This window comes from Pseudonaja textilis, chromosome 14 (genome assembly GCF_049901715.1).
Source record: "Pseudonaja textilis isolate UNSWEBS1 chromosome 14, rPseTex1.2, whole genome shotgun sequence".
In the NCBI taxonomy this organism is placed as follows: Eukaryota; Metazoa; Chordata; class Lepidosauria; order Squamata; family Elapidae; genus Pseudonaja; species Pseudonaja textilis.
The window spans coordinates 5,916,556-5,932,546 of record NC_142003.1 but is presented as its reverse complement, the minus strand read 5'-3'; the positions used below and the strand labels follow the sequence as shown (position 1 = coordinate 5,932,546).

At 42.5% G+C, this 15,991-nt stretch overlaps 1 protein-coding gene across 3 annotated transcripts in view; it reads right to left on the bottom strand.

The window, feature by feature from the left end:
- The window catches only part of DNAH3 (dynein axonemal heavy chain 3), a 72,151-nt gene that overhangs the window by 23,714 nt on the left and 32,446 nt on the right, over positions 1–15,991 (bottom strand). For all 3 annotated transcript variants that reach the window (XM_087912714.1, XM_087912715.1, XM_026704594.2), the window contains 17 exons: positions 15,861–15,969; positions 15,151–15,264; positions 14,735–14,911; positions 14,062–14,153; positions 13,002–13,221; positions 12,215–12,349; positions 11,737–11,848; positions 10,140–10,381; positions 8,782–8,882; positions 7,893–7,998; positions 6,494–6,623; positions 5,376–5,615; positions 4,599–4,702; positions 3,176–3,470; positions 2,186–2,365; positions 949–1,072; positions 689–845 (listed from right to left, as the gene is read on the bottom strand). In XM_087912714.1, the coding sequence (XP_087768840.1) occupies positions 689–845; positions 949–1,072; positions 2,186–2,365; positions 3,176–3,470; positions 4,599–4,702; positions 5,376–5,615; positions 6,494–6,623; positions 7,893–7,998; positions 8,782–8,882; positions 10,140–10,381; positions 11,737–11,848; positions 12,215–12,349; positions 13,002–13,221; positions 14,062–14,153; positions 14,735–14,911; positions 15,151–15,264; positions 15,861–15,969 (2,638 nt within the window). The remainder of the gene's footprint in view (positions 1–688; positions 846–948; positions 1,073–2,185; positions 2,366–3,175; positions 3,471–4,598; positions 4,703–5,375; positions 5,616–6,493; positions 6,624–7,892; positions 7,999–8,781; positions 8,883–10,139; positions 10,382–11,736; positions 11,849–12,214; positions 12,350–13,001; positions 13,222–14,061; positions 14,154–14,734; positions 14,912–15,150; positions 15,265–15,860; positions 15,970–15,991) is intronic.

The window sequence follows — 15,991 nt, the reverse complement described above, 5'->3', positions numbered from 1 at the left end:
AACATTGGTTTTATGTCTGTTATAAAAACAAAAACGTCAGAAACTTCTCTTACTGTGTTTTGGAACTCTATACCATACCAGGGATACACAAACAGAGGAGGAGGCCAAAGGATACAAGGCAGACTCAGAAGATGGAAAGACAACATCAAAGACATGCTACAACTGTGTCAAATAACAATGGTGGAGGCCACCAGAAGTGCAAGAACCAGAACTTCGTATGTCCCTTGACATCCAAAGTGATAAAAGAGAAGGAAAAGGAGAAGGAGGGAGGGGAGAAGAAGGAGAAGGGGAAGGAGAAGGAGAAGAAGAACACTAGTTCTCCTGCCAGTTAATGACTATTTCAGCTTCAACCGCAACAATACAAGAGCACGCAACAGATACAAACTCAAGGTAAACCGCTCCAAACTTGATTGCAGAAAGTACGTAGAGTGGTCAATGCTGGAATGCACTACCTGACTATGTTGTTACATCCTCTAACCCCCACTCCTTTAACCTTAAACTATCCACTATTGACCTCACCCCATTCCTAAGAGGTCTGTAAGGGGCGTGCGTAAGCGCACCATCGTGCCTACTGTCCCTGTTCTATTTTCCCCATTTATTCGTACCTATTTCCTTACTCATGTTTATACTTACACCTACTATCTTGTAAGCGATTGACAAAACAAATAAATAACATAAAAACACACACCTGTAAATGTGTATGCGGGCATAGCAACACCCCTCGAATCACACGGGAGAAATCACGTAGATTAAAGACGTAGTGAGACTTCGAAGGGGTGGGGAGGAAGTTCTCCATGGCCATCTTGTAGATATTCATGGTCGCGTGAACCAGCATTTTGCCAAGCCTTTCAAAAAAAAACACAAAAGAGCCAAAAAGAGAGGCGATTATGAGTCAGCAGAACATCAAGCCATGGATCCAGCAACATAAGTCAGAAAGGAGACGTTCACCTTAAAAATGTGGCCTCAAAGCCCTTGCCGAAATGCCAGTCTACGATGGAAGTGAAAATCTTGGTTAAAACTTCATCATCGAAAGAGCTGATAGAGATGATGTTGAGATGTCGCACGAAGCGCCCTGGAGATGCAAGGAGAGGAGAAGATCACAGGGTCATTGAACACTCTGCGTCTCCCTCTAGGTCACGTTAGGCAGATATCTGAGACTACTGGCAAGCTCTTCTTAGACTACAGTTGTCCCTCCACAGGTCCCAGGTGATCTCTGCACCTGATGACTTAGGGGGCCATACCAATGAAGCTTGAGAACTCTTGTAGCCCACGGCCCTTAGTTCCAAAGCAGCGCAGCCAATTCTTGTGAGGATAGTAACAAGAAGTCCAGGTGTGGTCTAACAAAGTATGGGTCTAAGCAAGCGCATTTCTAGAGAAGGACTAGGGGTGACATGATAGAAGTTTTCCAATATTTGAGGAACCGTCACAGAGAAGAGCGGGGTCAACCTATTCTCCACAGCACCTGAACGCAAGATAAGAAGCAACTAATCAAGGAGAGAAGCAACCTAGAAATACGCAGAAATTTTCTGTCCATGAGAACAATTAATCTGTGGAATGACTTCCCTCCGGAAGTTGCGGGTGCTCCATCACTGGAGATTTTCAAGAAGAAACTGGACAACCATTTGTCCAGAATGGTATAGGATTTCCTTCTCATTTTGGCTAGAAATCCTGTGGTCAGCCACCAACTAAAGTTGGTGCTAGAACATAGAATAATAGAGTTGGAAGGGATCTCTGTTCTAGGTATGTCTAGACCTGTCAATGAATACTTCAGCTTCAGCCATAACATCACAAGAGCAAACAATAGATACAAACTCAAGGTTAACCGCACCAAACTTGATTGCAGGAAATACGACTTCAGCCACAGAGTGGCCGATGCCTGGAATACTCTACCTGACTCTGTGGTTTCTTCCCCAAACCCCAAAAACTTTAACCTTAGACTGTCTACTATTGACCTCACCCCTTTCCTAAGAGGTCTGTAGGGGGCATGCAGAAGCGCACCATTGTGTCTACCATGCCTGTCCTATTGATTCTTTTTATTTTTCTTATATGTATCTATTTCATGTATTCATAACTATGTTTATACTTATGCCTATTATCTTGTAAGCGATTGACAAATCAATTAAATAAATAAATAAACCCTAATTCGACCAACCATATCTTCTTGAGTTTGAAGCACACTCCCTACCTGTAATATCATTTCTTCCACCACCGGGAGGGCCCATGGCCGAAAGGAAGAGGACGTCTACAATGTCCAACCTTGTGGTATCTTTCTTATCATACCAGTGGCCGTGGTTCATCCATTGCCGAAGGAGTTCAATTGGGGGTTGAGCCCCATATATTTCCTTGGCTGGCATGTTTAAGTCATCTAGGAAAAATACGGTTATGCTCAAGACAGACGGGAAAACCTAGGTATTATTTTCACACAGGTAGGAAGAAGGCTGATACATTTAAGTGAAATACAGAGAGGTTTTAGACACATTTAGGAAGGATATTGATTGATAAACTTACTGTGTATCGATATATTTTATCAATGTATTTATTGAGGCATAGTGGATTAACAGAAAAATCCACTTCCACCCGGTTGTATACTTGTTCCTTCCTTAGTTAATTTCTGATCATTCTGAACGTTAATATTTATCGTTTTAAGGTTTTTAATGTTTTACCCTGCTGTAAGCCAGCCAGAGTGCTGGATAGCAAGAGTGGCAGTGTATAAATTCAATAAATAAATGATAAATTTTAGATATCCAAAGAAGAGCAACGATGCGATGGATTTTTTTTTTTAAGGAACATCAAGATTGCTGATATTAATCAGTGGGGAAGGAAAAAAGGAAAAAGGAAAGGAAAAAAAATGATTTCTAGAAATGAGGAAGACTGCATTTCGTAATTTATATTCTTCGCCACTTGATTAACACAAGTTTGAAATATTTTAGCTTTTCATGCTAGCGACACAGAACCTATTACATATAATTATTTTTTTTCAGCTCAGCTGTGGCTTATAGCTTAGCACCAGGGGGTGAATCCAGCCACTGACTTCTGCAAGCCACGGTTTGCGGTTTCTACAACCCAGACTTTACCAACCAAGGATGAAACTAAACACAGCTCAGGAAAGACGTGGGAATCTAGAATGTCCCAAATCTGAAAGAAACAGCCGAAAAGATAAGGCTTCTTCTCTCACCTACAAAGACGATAGCTTTTTTCCCTAAGGTGGGACCAAACAGTCCCTTCCGTCTTCGGTCCAGCTTTGACATGATAATATCCTGAGTTTGATTGGCAGAGGTCCTGGCAGAGAAATTGATGACGTTTGGTACATATTTGGCCTTGGGAAGCTGGATCAGGAAGCTGTTCGTGATGGCCGATTTCCCGGTCCCGGTGGGTCCCACAAACAGCAGGGGGACCTCATGCTCCACGTAGGTTTTGAGGAAAAAGGACTGCCGGGCAGTTTCTGTGGTGGGGATGATCAGTTCGGAGACCTAGGATGATGATGAGAGAGGATTCAGATGCTCAGGAAAAAAAATACCAAGAAAGTCCAGTTGCCTTTTGGAAAAAGCACCTTTGGGACTAAGATGGCTTAGTGTAGTGATGAGATGCTGTCGAATGGTCCCGGGGTCTATATAGAACTTGGGTGTGGCGCAGGAGAAGAGTGAGGATGGGTTTAGTGTGGTGGAATGTAGTCTAGATTCCCAGGAGGGAGGAGCTGCAGAGGACCAAGAAACAGCGAAGTTTAGATAGTCTGCTTGTGAGGAAGAGAATTAAGACGGTTCCTTTCTAATAGTTCCCAGAGTATATGTTATAGAGTGCTAATCATCTGCTTTAGTTTGGCAAGATTCTGTCTATCAGTGAAGAACAATAAAGGAAACTGCTCAGAAGGAATTCCACATGTCTTTCTTGGTTCTTGGGGCCTGACATGGAGTAATTTCATCCCTAGGGGACATGTTTCCAGGTTATACTGGTAGAAACACTTCCAAAGGCTATCACTTTCAGCAAGGTCCATGCCAGCAGATATATACTCTCTGCTCCTACATTTAATGGGATGCAGGCTCCATCAGAAAAAGGGACGGGATCCCAGGTTCTCTCATCTTCCCTTCACCCCCAATAATCACCCAGCATTTCACCAGGTTGTACCAATATTAAGATCTTTGCAAGATTGAAAAACACATTCATTTTCCTTTGCCCTCCCCAACTTATTTTCCTCTTTTGTTGTGATCTTTTTAGATCTCAAACCTGAGGAAAGGAACAGATTTTTTTTTCCCCCATTGATTTATATAAGTCATGCTGGGAAGCTTTCTGAGTGGTGCGGTGGCCTAGAGGTGGAACTCTCGCCTCACAATCAGGAGGCTGTGAGTTCGATCCTAGGTAGAGGCAGATATTTCACTCTCTGGGCACAATGGGAATATATCTGCTGAACAAAACTCCACAGTGGCGACAGGAAGGGCATCTGGCCACTAGCCCAGACTCAACCTCGCAAGGTGTGGAAACATTAAAAGAGGATGATGCTGGGAAGCTTTCTGGATGAGGAGTGAAATGGATGAATTACTTAAATAAAGATCAGATGATCAGTATTTCCTGATCACGCTGACAAACAAGCACAACCGTTTTACCTTTGTGCTGGCAGAAATTGCTTGCTCCTCCTTCGTGATATACTCTGTCCACATGTTCCACTGTCCACTGGCTTGTTTATGAAAATAAAAGTCATACACAGACCCTGATTGCAAAAGAGGGATAAAAAGCCTTTTAAGAAGCTTGTCAAAAACAGCAAAATGGACACAGAGTGTTATCATGTGTGGATACTACTGACTCCAAACCCAAAATACTGTCAAAATCACAGCCAACTTTGAAGGGCCTCCCTGGGTTCATATCTAAGATGGTGGAGAAGGGAACAAGGAGAAGAGGGCCAAGCCAAGCTAGAACCACTATTTGGTTTGAAAAACTTTAAATCAAGTTTGAATATCTAATTAATGATTAGAGCCATAGTGGATCACTCCTGGAATTTTGCTCTTTCCAGAAGGAAAAGGGGGTCAAGCTATTCTCCAAAGCTCCTGAGGGCAGAACAAGAAGCAAGGGGTGGAAACTTATCAAGGAGAGAAGCAACCAAGAACTAAGGAGGAATTTCCCAACCGTGAGAACCATAAACCAGTAGAACAGCTTGTCTCCAGAAGTTGTGGATGCTCCATCACTGGAAGTTTTGAAGAAGAAATTGGACAGTCTTTTGTGTGGAACGGTATAGGGTCTCCTGCTTGAGCAGAGGGTTGGACTAGAAGACCTCAGAGGTCCCTCCCATCTCAGTTATTCCGAACTGCAACCCTCCCCACTCTGAAAAGTTGATGACGTCTTTTCCAACTCAATCCCTTTTTAAATGGTGGGTTTCCCAGTCGCACCTCTTTCTGGAAAGAGATTGGTTTTGGTTAGCTTCACGCTTTTGGGACGAGGGTTCTCGTCATCCATTCCCATCAAGAGGTTCCGGTAAAAATGGTCAAATTTCTTCCGTCCTTCGGCATTCACCGTACTCCCGATGGTCCACACCAGAGAGAAGAGGAAGAGGCCTTGGAGCCACAAGGTTATCTGCTGGCTGGACATGGCCTCTCCTGGTTCCTCCTCGTTGGAATTCCTGATTTCATCTACACAAAAGAAGACGAGATCAACCAAAAAGAGAAAAGTGGGAGATGAGGAAAGCTTACACACTTCCAGCATACACAGAGCCCCATTTCTGGCAGGGGAATTCTGCGAGTTGAAGTGGACGCATCTTAAAAGTTACCAAGGTTGAGAAACACTGCCTAAGCATGTTAGGGCCCCAAGGGCCAATGCATCCTTTGGTGGCGCTTCTTGCTTTCAGAGCTGTCATACAATTAGCCAATTTGGTCTAGTGGTGAAAGCACCAGGCTAGAAACTAGGTGACAGTGAGTTCTAGTCCCACCATAGGCATGAAAGCCGGCTGGGTAACCTTGGGCCAGTCACCAGGTGATGGTGGGTTCTGGTCCTGCCTTAGCCATGAAAGACATCTGGGTGACTTTAGGCCAATCACTAGGAGTTCTAGTCCCGCATGAAACCCAACTGGGTGATTTGGGGCCAATCACCAGGAGACGGTGAGTTCTAGTCCTGCCTTGAGTATGAAAGCCACCTGGGTGAGTTGGGGCCATTTGCTGCCTCTCAGCCCAACCCACCTCACAGGGTCATTGTTATGGGGAAAAGAGGAAAGGGAAGGTATGTTGGATATGTTTGCTGCTTTGAGTTATTTGTAAAAAATAATAATGGTGGGATATAAATAAAAAATAAATACAATACAATTACAACATAAAATAAATAAATGAAATGAAATGAATAAAGAAAAATAGAATAGAAGTGAAGTGAAATAAAAATTGAAGTAAAAAGTAAAGTAAAGTAAAAAGTAAAAAGTAAAGTAAAAAGTAAAGTAAAAAGTAAAAAGTAAAGTAAAGTAAAAAAAATATAAAATAATCCTTCAGTTTTGAGATGCCACAAAGCACAGACTATGACTTACCCAGCAAAGAATCAAACAACATGATCATGGTGTGGGTCAGATGGATGGGAGAGGTCTGAACCAAGACTTTGCAATGGTGGCGAATAAATTCCAACGATGGCTGAACGAGCCACATAAAAAGGTCCTCAACCTGGAAAACAAACCACCTTGAGAGGTTGACCGAATCACAGGACACGCCCCCTTTTACACTGAATAGGTAATAGATCCCATCCTCAGCCGACGGAAGGAGGAAGAGAGTCTTGGACTGCGGATATTCTGGCAGTGGTGGATGGGATCTGACGTGTAAGTTTGGATTAGCTTAGCACAAGAAACCAGTCGAGATTTAAGGATACTCTAAACTTTCTCAGTGTTTATAGATGAGATGAAGTTTCAAAGGGCTTTGGAGCTATACCTGGTGTGATTCCTCATCTAGCCAGACCCGCAATCTCGTGACACCTCAGGCATTTTTAGATAATTTTATTACAATGTCCCCCTGTCATAAAAATTGTACAGTAGTGTTGAAAACAGGGGTGGGATTCAAATTTTTTCACAACCAGTTCTGTGGGTGTGACATAATTTGTGGATGTGGCTTGGGTGGGCGTGGCTTGCTGATTGGGCATGGCTTGGTGGTCATATGACTGGCTGGGCGTGGCTTGTATGTAAATATTATAAATATTGATGTAAATATTAATTTTTTTCTAAAAAAGAGTAACTTTTACTCAAAAGCAGGCAAAGCAGGCAGGCAGACTGAGTTGCTCACAGAATCACAGATTCATTCAGAGATCTATCATTCTGTAATCTGCTACCTGAGTTTGCACTGAAAAATAGAAGCTTCAGTCCTAAGGAAGGCTCAGCTCTGCTTTTAGATTAGCTAGAAACCAAGAAATCCAATGATTTCCTGCTTTCTAGCTAATCTAAATCTCCTGGCACAGCAGAACAGCTGATGGTCAGGAAAAAAAAAAGAAAAAATAGCAACTTACCAAATGTGGGCAAATTTGATGGTGCGCATGCCAGTAAAGAGTGAGTGAGTGGGTGGGGCAGGGCCAGTCAGTGGTGTGATTTGCCAGTTCTCTGGACTACGCAGAATCATAACAACCGGTTCTATAGAACTGGTCCGACCAGGTAGAATCCCACCCCTGGTTGAAAACTTTCCAAACCATTAAAGCTTTAGAAAGGTTCTACACGATAAAGGAAAGCATCCTGAACTCACTTCACAAACTAGTTATTGAAAAATCCGCAAGTTATTGGCACGGTTTATTTCCACAGTTCCCAAGTAACCCCTCAAGTGACTCTCAAGGAATCTGGGCACTAATAAATGTAAATAAACCCAATAGGATACACCTGAACTTTAAATTTAAATTCCCCCCTCCTCAGTAATATTAAATTATTGAGTATGAAAATAAAATGAAGGCCAGCCCACCAATTCTATGTGCACGTCGTGTAGATTTGAAGGCAGCTTGTTCAGATAAGAATCTTTCAAAGGTTTCCAGCCCAGCTGATGAGGCTCCATATAAATCATGCCACACCTTGAAGAAATGAAGAGGATTGAATCGCACAGATTGGCTAGTTAAGAGGAGAAAAAGAAATAAGGCCTTCAGGAAAAGACTGGCAGCCATTTGTCCACGATCTCCTGCCATGGACGGAGGATTGGATGTTGCAGTTCACCAGCAGCCTGTGCAGACGGCAGCGGAATCGGATAGTGGGGAAGAACGGGGACCAGTCAGGGAGTCTGGAGAGGACTGGGACCAGGGCTCTGCATCCGATGCAGAGATGGGGCCAGGACCATCTGGGAGTGGGGTGCTGACTCCGGAGCCTTCGGAGTCTGTCAGCAGTGAGGCAGAGGAACAAGGGGAGCCTGTTCCCAGTGAGCGTGTATGCGCAGAGCTGCTAGAAGGCAAGAGCAGCTGAGACAAAAGGGGCGACTTGGGAATAAGGCTGGGAGGTGATTGGCCCTCCCATAAGGTGTAAAGGAAGTGCAAAGGTAGATAAACCTTTGTAGGAAGCAAAAGTCATTTGTTCTGTTCGGATTAATCCTTGAAGCTCTGTGTGGACTTTGTATTTCGGTTGGTTTTTTTATAGTTCATTTGGCACTCTAGTTATTGGCGGCACTTCAAAGGAGAGAAAGGTGGGTGCTTATCTCGAGGGACTGTTTGGGACTCATTACTGGCTGGGAATGAAAATAATTCCCAGCGTTGAAATAAAACAAGAGTTGTTTTAAGTAAGTGTGTGCTTAATTACAGTCTTGGGAAGCCTTGGTCAAAACATTGGACTATGATTCTGACCCTAAGAATTCAGCTGGCCGGATTTACCTGCTAACCGTTGCTGGAGAAGCTTGTTCAAGATCTTCGGGCTCAAAGATAAGGCTCATTTGTGCGCTCATCTGAATGATCTCTCCGCTCATCAAGCACAACTTTAAGGGAAACAGAGGAAAAGCTACTTCAGTCCAGTCATGCGGAAGAGATTGCAACAGACCTCTCCTGTCACTCAACTATTTCTGCTGTAGCTTAAGGTAAAGGTTCTCCCCTGTCTTTGGAGTTGTGCAAAGACATTTTTCGGTGGTCATGTGGCCGGGATACACTGAGGCGCACAGAAAGCTGTTACTTTCCCACCAAAGTGGTACCTATTCATCTACTCGCATTGGCATGCTTGCAAACTGCTAGGTTGGCAGGAGCTGGGAAACGGAAGGGAGTTCACCCCGTCACACAGCGCTGGGGTCTCGAACCCGGGCTGTCACTTTTCCAGCTGACAAGCCTGGTGTCTTTAACCACTGAGCCATTGTGCCCCTTTTGTTATAGCTTCCCCATGTCATTCGGTATTTGAATAAACTAGCATGGTGAAGATTAACTCAGCAGCTGGAACTTCTTCCTCAGAACCATTTATGTCCACAAATTAGTTTTTCATTTTCCTAGAATCATAATTTTTTAAAATGTAGAGTCCATACAGGTAGTCCTTGACTTGCAACCATTCATTCAGCGGCTGTTCGAAGTTACAACGGTGCTGAAAAACGGGACTTATGACCACAACACTTGCAGTATCCGCATCGTCATGTGATCAAAACGTGGTTGCTTAGCAACCAGCATGTGTTTGCGACAAGTGCAGTGTCCCAGGGTCATGGGATCCCCATTTGCGACCTTCCAAGGTGCCATCTGAAAAGGAAAGCCCATGCGGGAGGGAAGCCGGATTCGCTTAACGTCCACATGATAGGTTAACGACTGCTGGGATTCGCTTAACAACTGTGGCAGAAAAAAAGGTCATAAAATCAGGTGTGACTCACTTAGCAAGGGAGATTCTACTCCCAGCTGTGGTTGTAAGTCGAAGCCATCGCTTGCTAGGGCCCAGTTTTGCCAATAATGGGAAGTGCCATTTCTGTGTATATGTGTCTACTTGTGTTTGTATGTGTCTTGTCAGTGTGTGTCTATATGCATACCCTAAATTTTTTTAAAAAGTCCATTTAATAAAGTGGTTCACTGCTTTTAGTGGGAAAACAGCATAAAAAGTTACCATAATCATCTATTTGTAAAAACAGCCAAACAGCACATGCTGAGTGCTTTTTGCTTTAAATCAAATTAGCTTATTGGCTTCTAAAAAGCACTTTCAGTTATTCAACCTAATTAGATAATGCAACCTAGAAGCTTATGTCAGCACTGGGGGGAAAACTGCCAATTACCTTCTTGTTATCATCTAAAACAGTGTTCATGTTTTCAATCCAAACAGCATCGACCGGCCCGTCAAAAACAATCCACTTTCTGTCCTCGTTGGTGGAAGAGGCCTGTTCTCTGAAAGTGTTTGCAAGAACGCCGTCTGTCCATTCGTGGCTAACGGGATCAAAACAGCCATACAGTTGCCCCATGGTGATCGCTTTCGGGTTGATAATTTTGTATTCCACAGCAACCTCTTCCATTGATGGTTCTAAAGACAGAGACAGAGATGGAGAGAGAGAGAGAGAAACACAGAGAGAGAGAGAGACAAGAGAGTGGAAGAGAAGAGAGAGAGAGAGAGAGACAAAGAGACAGAGACAGAGACAAGAGAAAGACAAAGAGACAGAGACAGAGAGACAAGAGAGAGAGAGACAAAGAGACAGAGACACACAGAGAGAGAGACAAGAGAGAGAGAGATGAGTGAGAGAAAGAAAAAGAGACGGGCAGAGACAGAAAGACAGAGACAGGGAGAGACAAGAGAGAGACAAAGAGACAGAGACAGAGAGAGACAAGAGAGAGAGAGAGACAAAGAGACAGAGAGACAGACAAAGAGAGAGAGAGAGAGAAAGAGACAGAGAGAAAGAGACAGAGAGACAGAGAGAGAGAGAAAGAGAAAGAAAGAGAGAGAAAGAAAGAGAGAGAGAGACAAAGAGACAAAAAGAGAGAGACAGACAGAGAGAGACAGGGAGAAATGAGAGAGAGACAAAGAGACAGAGAGAAAGAGTCAGAGAGAGAGCCACACATACACGAAGACAGAGAGAGACACACAGAGAGAGAAAGAGAGAGAGAGAGAGAGGAGCACATTTTCAGTCAGGGTTTTTGAACCGTGGCAACTTTAAAATAAGGGAACTTCAGCTAACGGAACAGTTGCAAGAAATCCCTTCTCTTTAGCTAGGTCAGCGTTTCTCAACTTTAGCAACTTTAAGATAAATGGACTTCAACTCACGCTGGCTGGGGAATTCTGGGCATTGGAGTCCACACAACTTAGAGTTGCCAGGGTTGAGAGACACTTTGAGAGCTGTGTGGACTTCAACGCCCAGAATTCCCCAGCCAGCCATGGGGTCATAGGTCGGTGTTTCTCAACCTTGGCGACTTTAAAATTGCCCCCGACTTAGCGTAAAGGGAAAGGATTTCTTGCAACTGTTTGAGGCAGGATATTTAACATGCTGTTTCCATCTTTTAAAAAAAACAAAACAGATTTGGGGTCATTTGTAATAAAAGGACCAATTTGAGTGTTGCGGTGGCCTATAGCTGGAGCTCTCACCTCACACTCAGGAGGGTGAGAGTTTGATCCTAGGTAGAGGCAGATATGTCTCTCTCTGGGCACACTGAGAATTTATATACTGGGGGAAAAAACTCCGCATTGGTGACAGGAAGGGCATCCGGCCAGTAAACACTCCGCTCCATTCAGTTGCCCAGATTTCACCCTGCAAGGGTTGACGGGGTCATTAAAAGTGGCAAACAGTCTGATTTTATGATGGAAGTATGTTAGCAAGTTTCCCCAGGGGGAAATCTTATTTTCCGTGCGAAAGCAAAGCGGGGGTTGTCGTTCATTTGATCTCTCACCTTGGCTCAAATCCCCAAGAGCGGCAGCAAGCACTTTATACGCAAAGGTTTTGCCACCCATTGGTTCGCCCACGATCATGAAGCCGTGACGCACCATCATCATCTCATAAATCTGTAACACGAAATAAATAAGAAGCATTATTTTAAACCTTGATAGGATATCCAGGGAGTTTTTAATTATGCAAATTGCATCAATAATATGCTTATGTTTGCTATTAGCGTTCCAGATTTCTAGATATACGTCGTTTAGAGCATTGTTTCTCAATCTGGCAACTTTAAGGGTTAGGGTTAGGATTAGGGCTAGGCTAGGGAGTTCTGGCTAGGCAGTTCTGGGAGTTGAACCCCATTCATCTTGAAGTTGCTAACATTGATGCTCTGTTTAACTCGGTTAAATTAGCAGCGTGGATATTGACCTCCAGCACGTTGCTTTGCTAGCAATAAAATGTTTTTTTAAAAGGGAGAGAAAAATGGAAGAAACCTGAATAATTTTCCCAATAAACCAGGGAACTGGTTGAAGATTCATTTTCTCAATATTGTGATTCAATGCCTGGATGAAGAGGACATAATCGGGTTGCGGAAGGACAATTCCAGGAAACAAATCAGATATGATTCCCTGTGTAAGAGAAGGGGAAAAAAGGAGGTCTGGAAAACCTGAACTTCCGGGAACAGTTATATGTATAATTTCAAGGTTTTATCACCTTGAAAAATCTGGCAAATGATCAGGAGTCAGGAAGCATAGCAATTTAATAATAAATGAACACATCTCTCACTGTTCTGCATTCTCAGATAGATTCAAGAAGTTTAAATAAGTAAGGTTACTGCAGAGAATCAGGAAGCTAAACACCTGAAGAAGTTTTAACACTATTAACTTCCTCAAAGTTTTGTCATTTTAATAAAGTATATTGAAATATATATTGACAGTCAGTTTGGTCTTGTGGCGAAGGCACTAGGCTAGAAACCAGGAGATGGCAAGTTCTAATCCCACTTTAGGCATGAAAGCACCTGGGTGACTTTGGGCCAGTCCCTCTTTCTCTCAACCTAACCCACCTCAAAGGGTTGTTGTTGTTGGAAAAATAGGAGGAGGAAGGCATGTTTGATACGTTCGCTGCCTTGAGGTATTTGTAAATAATAATAAAGGCAGGATACAAATAAATAAATACTACAGGTTAAAAATCTACTTTGCTTTCAATGTCTCCTAATCATTTCATAATCACTGTTTTATACTGAAGAAATGTATGTTACTGACATCTGGATAATGATCTTACCTGAAACAAAGGAACATCTTGGGCCAAAAATTTAGCTAAGTTAACATCCAACAGAGCTCTGAGCAACAAAACGCTTTCATTTTCTATAGGATATTTTAGTTTCAAATTCCCTGCTGCTGTCAGGACAGATTTGACTGCTCGCATCCCATAGTCATAATGATGCTGTGAGGACAGCTGTTCAGAGCAAAGGCGGTAAGTGGCAACAATTTTCTGTGCAAGGCTGCAAAAGATCAGAAGATGTTTTGATGCCTGAAGCCAAAATATCAAGCAGAGAAAGAAGGACAAATATCTATATGCAGGAGTGGCAGAACTTGGGAGCGGAGTCAAAGAGGGTTCAGTCTAGAATCCTCGTGTACTCACAAGCAAACTAAATTCATCTCCCCTTGAATTCCATTGACTCCTATCTAATTTTAAGCAAGTGCCAATGGTTAGTTGAGAAGATACCTATGCATAGACTTTTACAAATAAATCATTTTAATGTGGATCTTAAACATATGGATCTGGTCTCTCCTGCTGGACATTGCACATATTACTACATTTATTTGTAAAATTTAACACAGCCTAAAGCATAATGCACAATAAAAAACAAATATATAAGTATGAAAGTGGTTTAGAAATACTACAGTGAAAATATTAGAAAAAAATAGCAAGGGCCTAAAATGGATATAACGTTCCTGAACCATTTATAAACGTGAGAACAATGTAAATGACCAATTTTTCATCTTATTAATGGGATGACATTGAGTACAGCTCTAATGACTGGAATTTATTATTACGCTAGCCTGTGGCTGCAATTAAAAATAATAAATTAATCACTCTGTTTGGGTATTTTAACATTTCATTCATCAAAAAAAGATAGTCTTGTTGACTATGTAGCTAGAAAGAAGAAACTTGAAAGCAACTCTGAAGATACAAAATATGCATTTGGATGGGTTTGTAAAATTATAGATCCCCAGGTGGGATTTTTATGTATAAGAAGAGCGGGAGGGAAAAAGAGTATGAAAAAGTGTCTTTTAAAAAAAGCAATAGATTTACTTTGTAAAAATGCAGGTTTACCTACCTTCTGGAATCGAGAAATCCCATCGAATAAAGTGAAATTTCACCAATCAAAGCATAATCTGGGACCATCATGGCTACTGTTCGGAATAAAGCCTTTAAAAAAAAATAACAATAACAGCACATCCTGAAGAGAATATAAAGGAGAGCATTCCCAAACTTTTCCTTATGAATCCTGCCATAGATTCCTTCAGCATTTTGTCCTGGGACGTATTCACTAATAGAGGGGACAATCATTTAAGTCAGTTGTATAAAACTTCTGCCTTGAGCAGGAGGTCAGACTAGAAGCCCCCAATATCTCTTCCAGCCCTAGGATCCTAGGAGTCTATGATTCTAGCTGTAGCTATATTGGCCGGGAGATTTGAGGATTTCAGTACAAGTTCTACGGTGAGTCCTTGCTTCACTCAACTATCAAAAAGTTCTGGAGGAATAAGATGCTAAAAGAAAAATGCCAGGCAGCCCGTCTGCAGAGCGTGTTTTTCATGCTGGCTAGGGAATTCTGGGAGTTGAAACCCACATATCTTTAAAATTACTAAGAGCATCAGACTGGGGAGAGAAAAGGTCTGTATTTCATAGGAGCTATCCAAGGTCCTGAAACTAACTCTTCCTTCCTCTTTGGATTTCTGAATACTATCGGTTTACTCCAATCATGGTTTATTGGAAACATCCTGGTTCACCTTGAGGTTATCTGGAAGTTCAGCTCGGCCCGCATACCCAGGATTCATGGTGATGAATACTGCACAAGTTGGATTAAGAGAAATTTCCGTGCCTTCGAAGAGAAAAGTCCGGAGCTTGCGAATAATAGCCTGTTGAATACTGAGGATCTGCTGTGCTACCACAGAGAGCACTTCAACCTATGAAAGTCAGGACGTAAAAGGTTGAAACCAGTTTAAAAATCCATATAATAAGAGTGTGATCTAAATCACACCGGTTCAGGTTGAAGACTTGTGGAATTCAACTCCCAGAATTCCTCAGCCAGCATGCCTGAGGAATTCTGGGAGTTGAAGTCCACAAACTGTAAAGTAGCCAACATTGGAGGTTTCTGCATTAAAGGATTTAGACAACAGTAGCTATTGATGCTAGGCATAATTACCTCAATTCTGTTGAACTCATCAAAGCAGGCCCAAGCTCCAGCCTGTGCCAGTCCTTTAAAGAATTTGCCCATCGCTTTGTAATCAAGACCGTCTGAGCAATTGAAGACGACACACTAAAACACATAACAGCACATTTGATTGTAAGTTTACACTTACAAAGAGAGAGAGAGAATGACTAAAGCAAGCAAAACGTCCTCTTGATTCACAGAAAGATAAAGAGGAAACCCATTCATTGATTAATTGCAAGGTTCGGTTACTAGAGTTCTTCTAATAAAAGTAGCTTTAGGTCTACACAGTGTCTGTTTCTTGGTCTGAGCTATCTTGTGGGGCTTACATTATCTTTCTCCTCCCCTCCACAGTTGCAGAGGGCATTTCACAGAATGCACTTAAGAGGCCAAGGATGCAATCGGTGTAGCTAAAAGTCTGTCCCGCAAATATTGGGTGTGCATAAACTCGTACATCCAATGGCTATTTTTCCCTATGACACATGGACCAGGAGGAGGATGAAAAGGAGGAGGAGGAGGAGGAAGAAGAAGAAGATGAAAAGAGGAGAAAGAAAAGGAAAAGAAGCGAATGAGGAGGAGAAAAGAGAAGAAAGGAGGAGAGAAAAGGAGGAGAAGAGAGAGAGGAAAAGGGGGAGAAGAGAGGAGGAGAGAGAAGGGAAAGAGACAAGAGAGAAGGAGAAGGTGATTTTTTATTTCTTTGGTACCTGCTTAGCCAAAGCTTTGGCAAGATCCTTAGTAGTTTCTGTTTTTCCAGTACCAGCCGGTCCTTCAGGAGCTCCTCCTAGATTTAATTTCAAAGCTCCCATTAAGGTCCTAGGACATAGGAATGAGATTA